Genomic DNA, 20,892 nt, shown 5'->3' with positions numbered 1-20,892 from the left:
TTTTTCTCTTCTTTTCCTTTATTTTCTAACTTCTGATTTTGACTTCCTTCTTTTGTTATCATTAGTAATGGCAAAAATTAAAAATTTGGTTTCCTTATTTCTTTCTTTTGGAATATTTATTAATTTTCTTTAGAAATATGTTTGAGTTTATAACCTTATAAAGGTCAAGAAGTATTTCCCCCCTAGATTTTGAAGGTTTTTTTGGCCACTGGAAGGTTGCCTTTTTTGGTTCTAAAATAAGATGAAACTCTTGAAAATCAAAAGTTTTGTTTGGTGAGTTTTAACACCTCGATGTTTTGAAGGTTAACACCTTTTTCCAACGCATTTGTTTTTGGTAATGTGTAGAGTTTTGGAATTGTTTATGATTTAGTTGCGGTGTCAACTAAGGCTTGTGGGCCAATACCCATTTTGGGTCAAACTTGCATGTTGATGAAAATACCCCAGAACTACTTACCTAGGACTCAAACCGTAAACCATTGCTCATGCAAGCTTGGTGCAAGTGTCGTTATACAATAGCTTAGTTGGTAAAGACACCAGTGTTGTATAACATGTTTTGTTTCACAATGTTATGGTGCGTTTCACAATACTTACTTTAAGGTGCCTTCTCATCGACTCTTTTCAAATGCACATGAGGCGTTTGTGGGCTAACAGTAGAGTGTACCCACCTAAAATAAACTTTGTTGAATAGTTTGCTAAAATTCACTACCTATGGTAGGTCACAGTGCATAGTTTAGGTTTATGTGTACTCTATGTTTAGCGTTAATGTCCAGTATTAGTGCCATGCATGAGAATGATCGTCCTTAGAGTGTGCCTCGAGATTGGGTTGTAGTTTGAGATGCTGTTTTAGACACCCTATGTGAAACCCCTCTTTGGGCCTAAGGCTCTTACTTTTTGCTTAATACAAAATATACCAATCACATCTATACTATTAGTTAACGGGCGGGTGCCATGTGGTAGCCCCCCACCTCCCCCACAAGAAAAAAAAGAGAACGCGGGGGCAGGTGCCATGCGTCCAACACCTGCCCCCGCCCGCAAAAATTGCGCGCCGGGCCTAGTAATTTCTGAAAATAACACGTTTTGGAAATTGGTGGTCAACCAAAATGTCGCATTAAATGCTGCTAAACATTGTTTTCTGAAAGATATACACGTGCAAAGAAGGTAAATTGCCAGCTGGTAATATTTGACTCAGATCGAATGAGAGAAATGCTCAAAGGTCTCGACTCTCTAGACTCTCTCTCTCTCTCTCTCTCTCTCTCTCTCGCTGTGCTTCTTTCTTCCTCAGACATCTCTGTCTCTCTCTTTGCTGCTTCTCTCTTCCTCATCCCAGGAGAAGGGAAAAGAGAGTGATAATTCTTGAGACAGAGAGAGAGAGAGAGAGAGAGAGAGAGATAGAGAGCGTTCATTGCACCTGGCTATGCTGGTGAGCAAGATCTGAGTCCCCTGTTTCCATATCAATGGACGCAGTGCACCCTCTCGCCAGCATCCATGACATCAATGGTCGCGGCACCATTGCTTCTGTCCTCGTCGGAGCCAAGCAAACCTCCCGCTACGAGCTCCTCGGATCTGCTTCGGCCCCTCTGCCTCCTAAGCACAACCGCTTCGCCATCGCCTGCGCCCTTCTTGCCTCCATGAATTCGATCTTGCTTGGCTACGGTAAGCTCAGAATCAACTGTCATAATATTCGAGAGAAGGCACTGTACCTGGAAAAATATAGACATTTATGCATAGAGAACAGATTGTATCTGGAAAAATGCAGGCATTTCTGGATAGAGAACACACTGTATCTGCAAAAATCGAAAGATTTATGCATAGAGAACAGACTGTATCTGGAAAAATGCAGACATTTGTGCATGAGAATACTCTGTCTGTAAAACTATAGACATTTTTGCATACAGAACACACTGTATCTGGAATTGTGTAGACATATATGCATAGAGAACACACTGTATCTGGGAAATTGTAGACATGTATCTAAAAGAATTTAGGTACGAACTGTGTCTGGAAAAATAATCAGATTTATGTATAGTGAGTCTGTTTAATAGAAAATATTATTTCTTCCTCCCTTCTGTCTTCACATCTAGTCTTGTTATGCAGATGTTGGTGTCATCAGTGGTGCCGTGCTCTTCATCAAAGAAGATCTCAAAATTGGTGAAGTCCAGGAAGAGGTCCTCGTTTCCGCCCTTAACATTGTATCACTTGCAGGTGGAGCTTCAGCGGGGCGACTGGCCGATGCCGTTGGTCGCAGATGGACCATGGCCATAGCTGCCACTGTTTTCTTGATAGGAGCGGCAGCAATGGGGCTTGCGCCTTCCTTTGCATTCCTCATGTGTGGAAGGTTGCTGGCAGGTTTTGGTGTAGGATTAGCTCTAATGGTGGCGCCTGTGTACACAGCTGAGGTTGCACCAGCCAGCAGTAGGGGCTCCCTCGTTTCTTTTCCGGAGATCTTTATCAATATTGGCATTCTTCTAGGATATGTGGCCAATTATGCCTTCTCAGGCCTTCCAACAAACATCGGCTGGAGGGTGATGCTAGGTCTAGGCATGCTCCCTGCTTTGTTCCTGGCCATCGGTGTCTTCTTCATGCCTGAATCCCCTCGATGGCTTGTCATGCAGAACCGTATTTCAGAAGCGCGAGTCGTCCTCCAAAAGACCTCTTTAGATCAAGATGAAGCAGACAAAAGGCTGATAGACATCATGGAAGCTGCAGGTTTCATCGGTGACATGCATGCAGACAAGTTAAGGGAGAGCAAGGCAGAAATTTTAATGACCCCAGATGTGAATTCGATGCAGGGAAGCAGTGGGCAGGGGGTCTGGAAAGAGCTACTGTGGCCAACACCCCCTGTCAGGAGAATGCTTACAGTAGCTTGTGGGATTCAGTTTTTCCAGCAGGCCACAGGAATTGATGCCATAGTCTATTACAGCCCCGAGGTTTTCAAGGATGCTGGCATGGCAAGCAAATCAGATGTCATGGCAGCCACAGTAGCCATGGGGTTTACCAAATGCTTGTTTATCCTTGTTGCAATTGCATACTTAGATCGTCTTGGCAGAAGGCCGCTGCTGCTTGCCAGCACCATTGGGATCACCATCTGTTTAGCCTCCATAGGCTTTTGTTTTTTTATATTTGGTGTAGATGGAGCATCTGGTTCTCGATTCCTGGCTGTACTTATTGTCTTAGCAGTCTGCTGTTTTGTTGCCAGCTTTTCAATAGGCATGGGACCAGTCTGCTGGGTTTTAACCACAGAAATCTTCCCCCTTAAACTGAGAGCTCAGGCCATTAGCTTGTGTATTGTCATAAACAGGCTAGCCAGTGGGATGGTCTCCTTGACATTTTTGAGCATTTCACACTCTATTACAATGTCTGGAACATACTGCTTGTTCACAGGGATATCCATCTTATCAGTGGCCTTTGTCTACTTCTCTGTCCCAGAGACGAAAGGCAAGAGCTTGGAAGAAGTTGCAAAGTTCTTCAACAAGAATGAGCCTCATAGTCTCAGCGCATTGGAGCTTGGAGGACGTCCTATGGTGGAAGAAGAGAAACATCTAAATGCTGCCACACCAATGCATTTTACAGAGTCAGTCCATGAGGACGATCTAATCCTGGCTGATAGCTTTGCTAAGAGCAAAGGCCCTGGCAGAAAGGAGCTGGTGGCCAAAGTGAAGTCCATAGCCAACAACTACAGGTAACAGGCAAGCACTTCAGAGGACAAAAAGGCCCTACAATAGAATCGTGAACCCCAAAGTCAAGTGAAGGGATGAAATTTACATGAGGAAACTGCTACCCGGGTGCTTCTAGATTCAGGACCCTACTAAAATATCTCTTCCTTTGCTTGACAAGTTTGTGGGCTCTCAGAAATTCGAGGCTATTCTGTCATCCGGGACGCAACCTCATCACACACCGATATTTCAAAAATTCTTTCTTCGTCCTTGAATAAAGTCATGATCTCTGCCAATCCATGTTGTGATCATGTTCTGCCCCAAAGTTGCAGAACCAAATCTGGTAGATTTCTTCCAGTTTTTGAACAGTGTATGGGACTGTACTCATGATCCCTGCATGTGAATATGCCAAGTTTGCTACGATAGATTAGCCATAGCCAACTTCTTTATGATTGGAAGGACTTCTGGTGAGAGACCTTGAGTTATATATGTGAGAAGTCATTTCCTGGTAAACAGCTAAAGCTATTCAACCTGCTCCACTGTGAGGGATTGTGTTGAAATTCTTGCCTATGGTATTGGCAATCTACAGCTTTTTTGTCTGACTTTCTGCAAGTGTGGCTGCACCTTGTACCTATAAGGTAAGCTGATCATGCTAATTGTGAGTTGTTCAGTCATTTTACTTCGCTTGCAAGAATGCATTGAGAAGTGCTACATGACGTACAAGTTGCTCAGCTCGTGCAATGCAGCTCCTCTCCTTGATTAGTGGCATTTGAGGAATGTTAAAAGTTGTACAAAGTTACTTATTTTGATCACAAAAGATGGAAGAAAAGGTGTGAAAGAACTAATAAGTCAATATCTCAGAAGTTTGCTAGAAGTTTACGTCTCCTTACACTCTTAAGCAAAACAAGTTCATTATATTATCAATATGGTCTTGCCTTTATGTGGACAAATAATATATGCTTAAAAGTATAATACTGATTGCTTATATAAATGTGCATATACTTGATTGAATTTCAACTCAATTTAAGAAAATGTCCATATATGCTTCACATTACATGGTAGATATGATCTAAAGCATATCCCAGCTTTATATTGGACATGCTATAGATACAAATAAATGCTTTACATCTCTTAGATTTAAACATATTTTGAATACATAACGCGGTTACACTAAAGACAAAAATGTTAGTACACCTTACACCATAAGCAACCACTAGATGCTCTGGCCCTCCATTCTCTTGGCTCATTGTGCCGGTGGTGTTTTGGTTCTTTGCACTAAAGCTCAAAGCATTAATATCAATAAAACAATTAGAACACTCAATGTCCTAATCACCGTTTTGGTTCTTTGCACTAAAGCTCAAAGCATTAATATCAATAAAACAATTAGAACACTCAATGTCCTAACACCTGAGAGAGAGAGAGAGAATATATGTACACTTTGAAATCAAAGCCTCAAGTGTAAACGTACTCTTAGATCAATGTAAGGTACATTGAGAATTATTCTAGCATTTTTACTAAAGACTCAAAATCAAACATCCACGCCTATAAAAGTTTTATCACAATTTAACCAACATTGCTTTTAATGAATTTTAGATTGAGAATATATTGCCCTTGAACATTAGGATGGCATTTTCATTCCCCTAAAATTGAGGATATGAACATAAGAGTGAGGATGAGGTCCAATCATTTGGTTGCATCATTTGAGCCAAACTTTGTTGCACCTATACAAAGACAATGGTTTGGACATACTTTTAAGTACAAAATTCTTATAAAGAAGCACCCAACATTATATTATTTATATAGGAGAGCAAGAATACATGAGGTCCATAGATTTGAGTAAAAATTCAACAATGCATTAATCATGGAACACATTCACCGAGAAACTACGAAGAGATGCCAATGACAATAGAATATAATAGTCCCAAAGTTATAACCAATATAAACTAAACCATAATAGGTATAAATACCTTTCACACAATGTAGAACCAAAAGCTTCTTGCATAAACCAAGGATGGAATAATTTTGCTATAAACCAAGGATGGAATAATTTATGAAAGCTCATGTTATCAACATATGTGTGATTTAGAATAGAGGCTACAACTTTGATGGGATGTATGGAGTTCTCATTCCTCATACCTTCAGTTATGGTCGAAATATTTGCATCATGCCTATCATCCCTAGCATTGTGTCTCATATCGATTGGATTTTGCTTCGTATGTCAATCCATCTCTTGATGCTCCCTTCCTTTGTCCTCATTGATATTAGCATAAAGAATATGTCAAGAAAGCTTGTTAGATCATTTGTATTGATTATCCATCCAATTTCTAGCTTTACTTGTAGAAAGAGCTTAAACCTCATGCATGTTATACACCATAGTTGAAAGCATAGCAATAGTAAAAGCATGACCTTGAAGCTAAATCAAAGGCTTCTAATATACTTCTCCTAGCTAAGCCTAAGTGAGGCTAGGATAAGGACATGGAGGAGACTAATTCACATACCTTGATGTGCTTGTTGGTAAGGAAGCCTTCAAATACTTTGTTTCAAGAACCAACCTCTCTAGCAAATGACTTGGTATAACTAATTTGCAAGCTTTTATACAAATATACAAATAATCAATGAAGCCTTCTTTGTGGTTGTAAGAAAAGGCAATTAGGCATACACTTTGATTACATTTTCATACTCTGAGACTCTTGCATTTCCTTAGAGAACTATCCAAAACTCTCCATTATTCAAGTTTTAATGACATCTTCTCCTTTGGGATGTGATGTGCGAAGTCCAAAATGTCCTACTTAAAAGAATATGGTCTATGTATTATTTCCATAACTAGAAGAATGATCCACTTTTATAGCATACCTAATGGTTGTTAAAAAACATAAACCACTAATATTGCTTTATGTATAATTGTAGTTTGTTAACCTGGGTTCAAAGAAAGCGCAATAAAGTAAAGAAAATTAACAAGACTCAGAGGATAGAGCAAAAAAAGGTGGCCTAATGGAAAAATAGGAGGAAAAGTGCCAAAAGCGCAAGAAGCAAACTCAAAAGTTCAAGGCAAGTGCAAAAGGGGAAACGCACATTTTAAATATAAAAGTGCACCCTAAATCCTTGTAAAAGAGTGCCATGCTCCCTCTTGTGCAACTTGCAAATGTAGATGGGCATGGGCGAATGAACCAAGTAAATAGAAAGGGAATAGGAAAAGAGGACCTAGGCTAAAATGGCCGGTCATGTAAAAAAGGGATGAGTGTCCAAGAAGGAGTAGGGCATGTATAAAAAGGAAAAAATTGAATGAAGAAGCCTCATTCTTGTGTGTAACCAAGACTAGCTTTCTTCTTCTCCTTCTTCTTGCTATTTCTTGTGCTTATGCTTGTTGAGAGAGGGAGTGTGAGCGAGTGAGTGTGTGAGGGTGACGGACCCTGGTGGAGAAGCTCTCCATCTTCTCCTCTCTTCTTCTTCTCTTCTCTTCCCTTCTCTTGTCTCATGCATAGCAATGGAGCTTGGAGCTTGGAGCTTGAGGATCGAGCTTGCTTGAGCTTGCACCTTGGATCGTGGAGCTACTGCAACACTTGAGGGAGGAGGCAACTCGATTGGGCATGAAGGTAAGCTCACTATACTCATAGGTGTTAGAGTGCGCATGGCTATGTGAGAGGTAGCCATTGCACTTGGCTTGAAATACTTGAACGATAAGTGGTCTGTGAGTCTTGGCAGTTGAGCAAGAAGCTCCCACATTTTGGTTCCATTGTGAGGACTAACGGATTCAAGCTTTGAGCGCTTGCATGCTCCAAATCGAGCATTGGAGTAGGGTTTATCCCAAACTGGTGCTTGAGATAGTTAAGAAGCTAGTCAGAAGGCATTGAATCTCTTTCACAAGTAAGTTTTTTTATTTTTAAGATTTAGGCAATTAGGTTGGATTTTCTGAGGCATTTGTTCGTGGTTTGGATGCATTTAGGTAAGGAAAATTCAGGAAAAACACAGAAACAAACACTAGGGTTACTGTTGCAAACATGAAATAACAGGGAGAAAAAATGGCTTTAGTGCATTAAGGGAGGAGAGAGAGAAGAAGGGGAGTGGAAGACTGAATAACAAGGGGTTTAAGGTGCAAAGAGAGAAACTGAGAGCTTATTCTTGCATTTAAAGTTGAGAGAGAGAGATCTGCACATGTTTGTTGTAGGAAAGCAATTAGGCAAGGAGTGCTTTGATCCAGGTGACTGGACACATTCATAGACTATCAATGAGTTGGTTTGATTTGCTAACCTTTCATTCTTGGATCCTGGAGCTTGCTAGAGGTTGGAGAGGAGAATGGCAAGTGTTGCACCTAATTTTTATTCAGGTTGCTCTGTTTTCGTTGCCACGTTCCAACTGTTCAATTCCCAAAATTGGACCATTCGACTACCCCGAAGTCATCCAATTTTAAAAATCAGATGCAATCAGATCGTTCGATTGGACAAACCCTGACCAATTGTCCTGAATTGGACAACCCAAAAATTGGACAGCTTGATTTTCTGATTTGGACAAATCGGACTCGGATAGCCTAGAATCAAGCGTTTAGAATTGGATGTTTGATTTTGAAAATCTGACCAAAATTCTACAAATTCGATGGAAAAACCACACATCAAATTCTTACAAACTCTGATATTCCTAGACCATGTAGCGGCCTAGCCCTAACTATAGGACACCCCACTAGATCCCTAGGTGAGTGAATGGGGCAATAGAGCCAATTGACCCAAGAGTTGAGACCCGACAATCCAGGAGCAACTGCGATCACCCTTTAGACCACACATCAAACACATAACAAGGACCTAGAGTGGACCACTGTGAGTAACTGCTACTTGCATCGAAGAGCTAGCAGTAGCCAAATTGATTAAAGGGAGTGTGATATGTGTTGATTATGATTGAACTTACACACCTCATCTCATAAACACTTGAAGTGCATAAGGAAAAAAGAGAAAGCCTGATTTGGCACAAGTCCACTTCACCATGTGTGTGTCTAGTTCATGTGACATTGCAAACTGATTTGTATAACAAGGAACACACTAACGGGGTCTAAAGTAAGGAACGAACCCACTAATAGGAGCAAACCCGAAGAAGCCGAATACGACCCAATAACCAAGACTTGAAGCAAGAAATTGTTGATTGAAAAGCAACGTAGAAGGGAGAAAGAACTAACACGATTAGGGATGCATCTCTACCCCGATCTGATCAATTTGATTAACACATTAGTTACTTAGGAAACCACCGGCATGTTGGGAACCAACACCAACCCTGTAGATAACGAACTCGAATTGGGAGAATTCCCAGTTGACATTTAGCAAATGGTAAACCAATACAACATGCAAACCAAAATGGTGCAATATGGTAGACCAATCGAGGACATATCATAGCTATCTTGAGGAGGAGAAAATGTTGGCAAGGAAAGCACTACAAAGCACAACTGCCTACAACCAAGAGCAACAAGCTCAAAAAGCTGAGACAAGACATAGAAATGCGTGAGGTCCAGTGCATCTTAGCTCTTGCCAATGGAACTAGGGCAAGATCAAATGCTGAGAGGGAGAGAGCATTAGAGGCTGACGAGCGATCTTCTCACAAAGCAACTCTTAGACAATACAACTATGGAGTAGAGCGGAGCAGCCCCAGCAACTACATTGCTAGCAGGACTAGGAATCACACCAAACTCTAAGAGCCAGACCAAAATACTTGTGTTTGCTAAGTGACTCGACAAGTATCAGCTCGACAATGACCCACATAGCTTTGTGGAGCAGTTCGAGCATGGAGCCCCAAGAGGAACACCAAGGAAAAGGGAATTCTCTTGCAAGAAAATCTATCTTGTAACACCAACAAGCTTGTTTATTATGTTTTATATGATCACAATGAAGAAAAGAACACCAGGCACAACAAATCTTCATGCAGCATCATGTAGACCTCCCACGGATTTGATAGAATCAACCATATTCTTCAATATCTTCACAAAATCCATCAATAGAACAAAGAAAGCAAAGGAATACACCATCTTTGAATGGAAATACATCACATAGTATTCATCTTCAATATCTTCATAGTCTTCTCTCTCAATCTCTCATATACAATTACTCTGTTTTAGTAGAATTGGCTATCTCTGACTCTCTCTCTCTCTCTCCATCAATAATACATCATATCCTCACTACAATCTCTCAAAAATCACTCTCAATAATCCTCCTTAGGTCGTGGATACCCCTCCCAAGAGGCATGTCTGATATGAAGAGTCATCAGAGCCACTACAGTATCCTTTCATAGCTCACTACTGTCACTTCACTCCAGTCTTCACTTGAGTCTTCAGCAGCTACTTCTTTCACTTCTTTCAGCTCTTTTGCACTTGTATTCACCTCTTTCCAAGACTAGAAAACTTTCCCAAGCTACACTCTCATCCATCAGAACACATACAGAAGCATACAGAACAGTCACAGAACAGTACCAGAACAGCTACAGTACAGAACAGAATAGAAACAGAAGCTCTACAGAAGACCTACAGAAGGTTACAGAAGGTCATCAAAAACTCATAACTCATACTCAAACCATTTCAAACTCTCAAAAACTGTTCAATAAGCTTTCACAAGATCTCAATCTTCATCAATCATCAACCCATCCCTCCTTACAGAAGACAATCAGAACAAAACAGAAGCTATACAGAAGGTATACAGAACCAATCAGAACCTATTAGAACATCACATCTCTACTAATAAACATCATGAACTTCCAAAATGCACTCATATCATCCAAAACACTCTCAAACCACTTCCAAACCAATCAATCATTTCATAAAATCAACCATTCAGCTCTCAAAAACAACAAAAATCAGCCAAAAAAGAAGTCATTTCAACACTCAACATATCCCCACACTTAATAAGGAAGCGTCCTTGCGACCCAGGAAAAAGGGAATACAAGTTCATTTAAAAGGTCAACTTTGATCTTCAATATCTCTTCAAAAACAATCCATCCAACCACGACCCCATCTTATCACCACAATTCTTCAAAATGTAGCTCGCACGAAATCCAATCCAATACGTTCTTTTTACATAAAGTAACTCACAACACAAACACTACACACAACACAACCATCTGAATGACTCCTCCAAAAAGAGATTTTTATTAAAAATCATCCACCATACATTGGAAAGGTATCAATGAAGATGATCCCTCTTAAAAGATTGATGATTTCGGAAACGATCCATAGACAAGGATTCATCTACAAATGTTTTGGGAGGATTCTGAAAAAACTGAAGAGAGCACATCCTTTCCAATAGGACCATGTATCTGCTAGGCAAACAAAGGGCATGTAAATACAATATATCCAGCTGCTGGGAATCAATGCTCACATTGACATTCATGCACAACTTTGGAATAGGCTTGGAATCATTATGAGAGTGCCTATGCATATACGCCAAGTACCAAGCAAAGTGAGCAGTTAATCTCACTGAAGGATCTGCAGACTGTGAATACTGCTGAGCAAAATGAATATAGTTCTGATAAGCTTGACTGGCAGCTGTCCATTCTCCTGGAATTACTGGCCAATTTATCTGAGGTCCTGCAAGGGAATCATTCGAGCTCCATCCCCTTCTTCTAGAAATCTGATGATCAAACCCGTCATAGTCACTAACCAACTGAGGTGGTTGAGATATAGAAGTGTTAGGAAAGGGAAGTGGAATAAGGAAAAGTGGATGAAGTGAGGGATAGGCAAAATCATAAAAGGAAGAATGATTTAAAGAAGGAGTGGCAGAAATTTGTATGGAATCAGTTAAAAAGGGTGTTAACTGATAAATAGGAAATGTGGAAGGTACATGAATGGATGGAGAAGGACATGGTGGAGAAGGGAAAAATATTCTATCCTCAATAAAGGAACAATATGTAAAAATGGGAATTTGAGGGAAAGAGGAAGGTTGGAAAAGAAGGGGTAAAATAGTTGTGGAATTAGATTGACAAAGGGAAAGATATAGATGATATCAATGAGCCATTTGTTGGTAATACAGGAGGGTAGGAACAGAAGGTCCTAAGAGAGATATTCTATGATAGGCATCAAAAAAGGTAGAATCAAACGGATTATGTTTTGAAAGATAAGCTAAGAGATCCACCCTCAGTTGATTAGTACTCTGGGCATAGGTAGGAGCTGTGTTCTATCGTTGATTCAGGACCACAGAATCAATCATGGTATGCCAGGAATTATCAGGACAATTAACCACTTTGGAGGAGTAACTCTGGAACATGTCAGCTATGCGCAAATCCAAATGGTTGACATACAAAACAACTTGTAGAACCACGTCTCCCACATACCATGCCATATCCACCTCATCTGGAATCAACAAGTCTCCTCGTAGATACATGTAGGACATCAACATGGTATCTGTCGTGACAGAATCTTCAAACACCATCCTGACCACCTCTGTCAGCAACTCAATAGACCAAGCCCCACTCCATCCATCCTCTGGAAGAGGTAAATCCATCGTGGAAAGCTTCATGTAGAAGGCCAACTTCTGTAAATGGTAGTGGACAAAGAAAGAATGGTCTGGTGGAACATATTCTTGAAACTGCTCAAATGTAGACCATAGCAAGTCCATTCTGGATTGCAATCTTTCCACTTTATCTTGGAATAGAGGACACAAGGTAGCCTGTCTCTGAAGAGCAGCCAAGTCCTGCTGTGAAAGAGAAGGAATCAAGGGAACATTAGGGCTTGGAGGAACAGACCGTGACTTTGCCAGTTGATCTTGCAACTGCTTGATTTGGGAAGCTTGCGATTCCACTGTGTCATGAGCAGTCTGTAAGGCTGAAAGTTTGTCATCTAAAAGAGTTTGGAACTCCTACGCTTCTTTGGACATCCTCTCCTTCTCCTCTGAAAGGCTAGTAACCTCTGATTGAGCCTCTAGTAACTGGATCTTCAAAGAAGAGATCTCATCTCTTTGGGTTGCAACCAGTTGGGTTTGTTGCTCCATCTGCTTAAACAAATCTGCTAGGGTATCCTTAGCAGAGGCTAACTCGGATGTTGCCTTATGCAACTGATCCTTAGACTGCATGAGCTCTTCATAAAAGGAAGCGTACAGCTATTGAACACAAGCTGTCACTGACAATTGAATGGAACTCTGAATGTCTTTACAAAGGAAAGGAATTGCATCTCCTGAGACGAGACTGTTTAGTGAGGGAACTGATATGTCCAACGATCCTTCGCGATATGCTCTGAACAGGTTATTACAAGTGAGATACCCAGGGAGATCACTGCCAGAGGTAGCAGGAATGGGCACTGAAGGAAGAACTGAAGGAGCTTTATCCGCTACCCTCTTCAAGCATTGCACTGGATGACCAGGGGAGGCGGAGAATCATCATCCTCTATATCAATGGGTTCTGACTCATCTGAAGGTGGAGGAGGAGGTACTGGATCTGATGGAGGAGGTGGAGGCATACTCTTCTGTAAAACTGAGTAGGTCAAGAAGGCAGACAAATACGATCCATAGGTGACATTGGTAACATTGCCCCTGGTGACTTTGACGAAATGTTGATCCATTTTAGTGAGGAGGTAAGTGCTCCAATCAATAGCGACTCCTTTCAACACCATCCTTGAAGCTGTGAAAAGCTCTTTGGACAAGTACTGGGATGGCGTTTTGGCAGGCATAAACCTGTCCTGGAGAAACTGACAGACCATCTTCCACACAGGATCAGTGATCATGGAAAAGGAAACTCCTGAAGAGTTGATCACCTTCTTAACATCCAGCATTTCCCTTGTCTGCTTTTGTAACAGCTTTAAAATCTCTTCATTAGAGAAAAGCTGGCGAGTGGTAACAAAGGGTTCACCTTTGAAGGGAAGAGACAGAGCCTTCCCTAGGCCTCGAGGTGTCAAAGTCATAGAAATACCCTGGACCAGTCCCGACTTCTTGCTGTAGGAGGCCAGAAACTCATCACACATCGATGGATCCTCTGGAAGCAATGGAAAGGAGGTAGCCACAAAAGCAGCGAGTCCCGCCTTTGTGAGAGGCTCAAAAGTGAGTAGGGAAGAGTAATCCCTACTGACTAGTGGGACATACTGGATAGGGGGAGGAGCGTGAGAAGGCGCCATTCAGATAGTTACACACACACCACAAACACAGACAATCAAGGAGAATGCCTGCAAAGCAATAGACAAAAAACCAAGGATAAGAGAACAACCAAAACAATAAAATGTGACTCGACCAACTAACCCCAAGCAAACCACAGCCTAGAAAAAATTTGACATGACCTCTAGACATATGCGACCGAAAGCTTCATGCTATGCAACATACAAACACCCAAAACCCCGTAGCAGGCAATAAAGAAAAAAAAACTACACACCGTACCCTTAGCCGTAACAAAGACACTAAACCAAAACATAACCACAACCTACACATATCAAGACCACATCGTTGATAAACCGGTGTTGGACCATGGAAATAACTCCAAAGACTGTGCATACCCATCCCACGAAACGGGTTCGTTAAAAAGGGGAATTAAGTGCAGTGAGGGGGAATTAATTTAATGAAAGGTTCATTAGGCTTGGGTCCAATATCCTGTGTTGTCATTTTGGATTCCAGCAAGTTGAATCGTGCGTCTTCTTCCTTCCTTCTCCTATCATGCATCTCCTTCAGAGAGAAAATGTCCTCTGTATGGTTCTTCTGCAAACAGTAGGAACAGAAGGCTCCAAGAATGGTTGATTTTCGTGTACATTCAGTGGCTAAATGGCCTGCTTGATGACACTTACCACACCAAGTATTTGACCGCATCACATCTCTTCCTGCTCCTGCAACATTGGATATACTGGCAGTATTCACTTTCAGCGTCTGTAGCTGCTCTGTAATCACATCCATCAACTCCTTTTTGATATTTGCAACTGAGTTGGATAAATAATCCTTCAAGCTTTCTCCTCCTGAGGTACTGGCATTAGGGTTTTGAGGAGTCTCTGTAATCACTGCATAAACAGGTTGGGCTGATGCAGAGGGGTCTCTGTTCTGGTTCTGATTCAGAGCTCCTGTTTGAACTGTTGTGGCTGTTGGCTCCAGTTGGTAGGGTTCCACTGTTGCTGCTGATTTGGCATTGGGGAAATTGGTTGGGACCATTGTTGTTGTGGTTGAACCATCATTTGAGGCATTGATTGTGGCCACTGTGGATTTGGTACACTGTACTGTGATACTGGGGGCATCTGTTGGTAGGGGTAGGGGACTGTCCCTAGGACTGCATTTGGTGGGTACATCATTCCTGGCATCAGAGGAGGTAGGACTCCTCTTCCTGGATTCATCGCCAATCTAGCTTCCACTTCATCGTACAGTCTGGCACCTTTTGTTGCAGCTTGCAGTGTGGCTGGTCTTTGCAGCTCCACAAACTTACGGACTTCTGGTTGTAATCCTCTGAGAAACACCCCCTTCTGAATGCCATCATCTAGATTATGGTTAGTCCATCTCTTTAGGATGGATTCCATTCGTGAGACATAAGCTTCTACTCTTTCTCCAGAGGACTGACTTAAATTCATAAATTCCTCTCGCATCCGCTCTTCAAAACCTTCACGCCTGAATTTAGTGAGGAAGGCCAACTTCAGGTCGTCCCATGTGCCAAAAGTTCCTGCTGCTTGCCTCTCATACCACTGAAACGCCGCGCCCTTGAAAGTGGCGGGGAATATTGCTAACCAATGCTCAGGGGTTCTGGCATTGTTAGCCACACATGCTACCATAAACTCTACTACATGAAGATCGGGGTCTTCATTATACTCTCCCTTAAAAACTGGCAATGGAACTATATTCGCTGGCCTGTCATCAATATTTCCAGGACGGATCTGGCTTGGAAGTGGACCTCCAGCAGGAGGAGGAAGGGCTTGGTGTGCCATTGGGACTTCTGCAAAGAGTTCTGCAAGGGCGTCAAAGGCGGCTTCTGCTGCGAGCTCGTTCTCAGCTTTGATTTTTGCTTTCTCTCTTCTCACATACCTCTGGACTCGTTCTAACGCTTGCCTCTTTATTGCGTCATTCATCAGGGGGTTGGCTCCACTATGTTGTTAGTGCTCCACAGAGGGTTAATAGAAGGCTTCAGTCTCTGGAGGACTGTCTTGCCAACATTTCTTCTACTTCTTCCTTTTCAACGTCTCTGAATTTTGCTTTCATGGCGCTGCACAGAGGAAGGTATTCAGTTCTGAAGGTGTCAAAATGCATACGTCTGAGCATTGTGGTGGTGCCATCATCATAGTAATGCCAGCTTCTGATGGTTTCAACAGTGTATGTTGTGAAAAACACTCTGTCTACCAACTTCCAGTGGGTTGCTAATTGAACAAACATCAGATTATCAGTGCACCAAGCATCCCACGTATCTTGCTGTTGAGCATCCACGAACAAATTCCAACTCTTTTCCTTCTTGTCTTTGTGAACCTCCACAGACCAAGACTCCTGAAGCTTCTTCACAATCTCCCACTTGATGATGTCTGGAAACTTCTCAATGAATGCCAAATCTTCCATGGATGGTCATTCTCTCTGTTTCTGCTCTTCAGTTTGTTCCCAAACAGTTTGCCACCAAGATGCAAGTTTCTGCTGCTTCAACAGGAAGAGGAAACTGTCCACCACATAGAGCATGCATCATGATGGTGATGTGTTTCCACCATTGTGGGATGAACTTCTTGTGGAAAGTGGCTTTGATTATGAGGAATTCCAACTCTTCAGTGGAAGAAGGAACTTTACAAACATCCATTGAATTCTTCTCTTCTTGGCAATGCCATTTCCTTCATTTTCAGCCTCTTCTGGTGCTTGTTGATGGCAAGATTCCCCGGCTGCGCACCAAAAACATGGAGCCCCAAGAGGAACACCAAGGAAAAGGGAATTCTCTTGCAAGAAAATCTATCTTGTAACACCAACAAGCTTATTTATTATGTTTTATATGATCACAATGAAGAAAAGAACACTAGGCACAACAAATCTTCATGCAGCATCATGTAGACCTCCCACGGATTTGATAGAATCAACCATATTCTTCAATATCTTCACAAAATCCATCAATAGAACAAAGAAAGCAAAGGAATACACCATCTTTGAATGGAAATACATCACATAGTATTCATCTTCAATATCTTCATAGTCTTCTCTCTCAATCTCTCATATACAATCACTCTGTTTCAGTAGAATTGGCTATCTCTGACTCTCTCTCTCTCTCTCCATCAATAATACATCATATCCTCACTACAATATCTCAAAAATCACTCTCAATAATCCTCCTTAGGTCGTGGATACCCCTCCCAAGAGGTATGTCTGATATGAAGAGTCATCAGAGCCACTACAGTGTCCTTTCATAGCTCACTACTGTCACTTCACTCCAGTCTTCACTTGAGTCTTCAGCAGCTACTTCTTTCACTTCTTTCAGCTCTTTTGCACTTGTATTCACCTCTTTCCAAGACTAGAAAACTTTCCCAAGCTACACTCTCATCCATCAGAACACATACAGAAGCATACAGAACAGTCACAGAACAGTACCAGAACAGCTCAGTACAGAACAGAACAGAAACAGAAGCTCTACAGAAGACCTACAGAAGGTTACAGAAGGTCATCAAAACCTCATAACTCATACTCAAACCATTCCAAACTCTCAAAAACCGTTCAATAAGCTTTCACAAGATCTCAATCTTCATCAATCATCAACCCATCCCTCCTTACAGAAGACAATCAGAATAAAACAGAAGCTATACAGAAGGTATACAGAACTAATCAGAACCTATCAGAACATCACATCTCTACTAATAAACATCATGAACTTCCAAAACGCAATCAATATCATCCAAAACACTCTCAAACCACTTCCAAACCAATCAATCATCTCATAAAATCAACCATTCAGCTCTCAAAAACAACAAAAATCAGCCAAAAAACAAGTCATTTCAACACTCAACAGAGCAGGTATGCGAGGCAAACGGCCCCATGGACCTTTCTTAATGAGCACATGTGAAAAGATGCGGGATCTAGAGCATGTCAGTGGATATGGTGGATTGAAGAGGAAGAATAAGCTCATAATGACATAGACACGACTTGACCTGTTACACAAGTGAATTAGGTTCCAAGATTGAAGCTTGGACTCATAAACACAATCTTGTGTATAAGACTGACAATGACCAAGACACTAACTGAAATGGGAAAGTGTCATGATATTGCATTAATCATATATCATAAAGTGGTAGTCAAGTACAATGCTTTATAGTTGTTGGATGGGTAGCAGTTTCCCTTTCTATGCATATGGGATTCAGTTTGCCTGCATGTCCTAAGCCCAGAACTGCCTCATACAAAGAGGCTACAGTAGGTGTGATTGCAAATACCTCAACTGCCCTCCTCAATCACAACGAGAAAGTACAAAGTGTGTAGAGGCTTTAGTGAAAGAAACACATGCAAAGTGTGGGCACACCATAGACATGGAAAAACACAAAGGCTGTCACAGATACGACTAAGTGTGGGTACCACAAACATGGTGAACATCCAGAGGCTGTAACAGGAGCCTCACAAAGTGTACAGAGGCTGTACTACAAGGCTACATGAGGAGTTTACAAGATTATGACATGAGCATTTTGGACTAGGCAATACAAGGCTTAAAAAGTCAGTAACAATTTGGGTCAAGGATCGTGAGGTCCTTGCAGTTTTTAGCATTTCTTTTTACATAGATCTTCAATTCTTTGCAGGTATTCTTGTCGATGCAGTCCATCTTGCTCTTTTTTATCTCTTGTTCTTCACTTTGCTTGCATCTTCGGTCTTCGTGTCCATGTCCCCCTCAAGCAAAGACATCTCATTATTTGGCATGTTGAGTAGAGTGTCTGGAGCATCTTCAAGGTCTTCAGATAAGATCATTGATTGCACTTTGGTATAGGCAGCTCCAACACTACCTGCAAGTGATGCAAACAAGACTTCTATGTACTGCAAGTGAGCAACAAGAGTAATGTTGGTTTGCATTCGCATTAAGATCTTCTTGTTTGTCATTATCATGACCAAGGATCAGCAGCAAATCAGCTCCACAATTATCAAATTTTATCAATGGAAGAGCATATTATAGTGTGTCAAGAGTTACAAGCAATGACAGTGTGAAAACACATTATGTAAAGAGTATGTATGAGTTGATGTCAAACTTGAATCTTCTTAGTTTGGGGTCGTCAATCCTTCTTCAAACTTTCTAGGTCCTTCCTCTCCTTGATTTGATGCTAGGACAATAGATTAGAGTGGCAATGGGTTGCTCTAGATGGCAAGAGGGAGGGAATGATGAGATTTTTGAGCTTAGGTGAAAATGGCTATGGAGTCACATTTAGGGTTTCTGACAGTGACCTAGTTTTTTTGACATTGCAGGAGCTATAATTGATGATTTTTGAAACTTTTTTAATGAAAATGAAGCTAACTTGATGGGCTATCAATGCCCTATGATGACGGCTAGAATCGCACCCTATGGGGGATGCAGTAGCAGCACGACTGAGCCAGACATAGTTTGGAACGACGACCTGCAAAATCGATAATGCTGGGCCTACGGAGCAGTAATGTCGTGGTTTGTTGCACTGGCCAGGGGTGCCTTGAGTTGGAGAGTAAGTTCACAGAAGAACTCTCAGAGAGATATGCTTTGTATGTAGAGATCCAGGGACTCCAAGCAGGGTATGCCCTACAAGTTACAGTTGGAAGCTATGGCAGTGACTGAGAATTTTTACAATGTTGAGCCTATCATTGCATGATCTTAGTGGTTGAGGTGACAACAAAAAGCTTTGGAAGTAGGGAACATTTTTCTAGAAGGAAACTCCAGGAGATTTGACCTGTGGAGTGAGATATAAGAGCTTCAAGCTGACAGGGTGCAACTGGCTATGGCTGCCATGGAAGCTCAAGTGAAGGTAGAGTTGAGAGATGAAGTCATAGGCCGGAACTGACCAGAGCTGAAAAGGGACTAAGAGAGAGCATAGAGAAGTTAAGCTGAAGCCTTGCCCGATTAGGCTTTGATACCATGTGAAAAGACGCGGGATCTAGAGCATGGCAATGGCTATGGTGGATCAAAGAGGAAGATTAAGCTCATGATGACATAGACACGACTTGACCTGTTACACAAGTGAATTAGGTTCCAAGATTGAAGCTTGGACTCATAAACACAATCTTGTGTATAAGACATGACTTGACCTGTTACATAAGTGAATTAGGTTCCAATATTGAAGCTTGGACTCATAAACACAATCTTGTGTATAAGACTGACAATGACCAAGACACTAATTGAAATGGGAAAGCATCATGATATTGCATTCATCATATATCATAAAGTGGTAGTCAAGTACAAGGCTTTATAGTTGTTGGATGGGTAGCAGCTTCCCTTTCTGTGGATATGGAATTTAGTCTGCCTGCATGTCCTAAGCCCAGAACTGCCTCATAAAGGAGGCTACAGTAGGTGTGATTGCAAATATCTCAACACAAAAGCCTTTAGACTTTGCCTAGGAGACAAAGGGTGGACATGGTTTACTAGCCTAGACAATGTCGAATGGAATGATTTTAATAACCTTAAGAGTCTCTTGATTAAGAGATTCTTCAAAGCGAGATACTTTGACAACCTCATTGTTAGGTTGATGAATGTCAGCTAGAAGGATAAGGAGAATATTTGAGACTACGTCACTCATGTGCAAAGTCTCTTTAAGAGAATCCCAGTGGCAGAATGACCCAACAAACAAGCTGTCTCCATCGTATTATAAATGGAATCCAAAGCAAAGAGCTCTACAAGGTCCTGGTGAGCAAAGGGATGTGCTAACAAGGGTCTTTAAAGAAGCCATATGTGTGGATGACCTGCTCAAGGAGAGAAGCTCTGAAACCACGACCCGAAATGGCACTACCACTAGATCCTCAAAGAGAGTTATGAAAATTAGCGTGAGAGATCCATCCAGAACACACAAGACAAGGGAAAGGGCATTGACTAGAGCCGAGAATTGGCTGATATGACTAAGCTTCAAGAGATGATGAGAAGCCCACATGACCTTATGTGCAATGCATGCATTGCAGAGGAAATCACCTCCGAGCTAAGTGCTTGGATCCTAGGTCAAGACCATGCATTAATTGCGGTAGGTTTGGGAACGATGCAATGCATTATAGAGTGCCGAAATGATTTCCATACTTGCAACCATACAATCAGCCATACTACCTAGGGAATAGGCCACCAAACTTTGGAAGGGGAGCTCATTAGCTCTCCCAACACCCAACGACTCACAGCCAGTTGTCCCTAGGATGGACATCAATCCTATAAGGATATCTAGACCACATGG

At 41.6% G+C, this 20,892-nt stretch overlaps 1 protein-coding gene across 1 annotated transcript; it reads left to right on the top strand.

Annotated features, from left to right (window-relative positions):
- Positions 1-1,192: 1,192 nt before the first annotated feature.
- Positions 1,193-4,527, top strand: LOC148027968 (putative polyol transporter 4). Its single transcript, XM_087689665.1, has 2 exons — positions 1,193-1,653; positions 2,095-4,527. Exons 1-2 carry the CDS (start codon positions 1,455-1,457, stop codon positions 3,681-3,683), a joined length of 1,788 nt encoding a protein of 595 aa, XP_087545791.1. The 5' UTR covers positions 1,193-1,454; the 3' UTR covers positions 3,684-4,527.
- The last annotated feature ends 16,365 nt before the right edge of the window (positions 4,528-20,892 follow it).

This window comes from Lygodium microphyllum, chromosome 12 (genome assembly GCF_053477565.2).
Source record: "Lygodium microphyllum isolate KBCC chromosome 12, Lygodium_microphyllum_v1.1.10, whole genome shotgun sequence".
NCBI lineage: Eukaryota > Viridiplantae > Streptophyta > Polypodiopsida > Schizaeales > Lygodiaceae > Lygodium > Lygodium microphyllum.
Note: the sequence above shows the minus strand (reverse complement) of the source record. Positions and strands in the feature narration are given on the sequence as shown.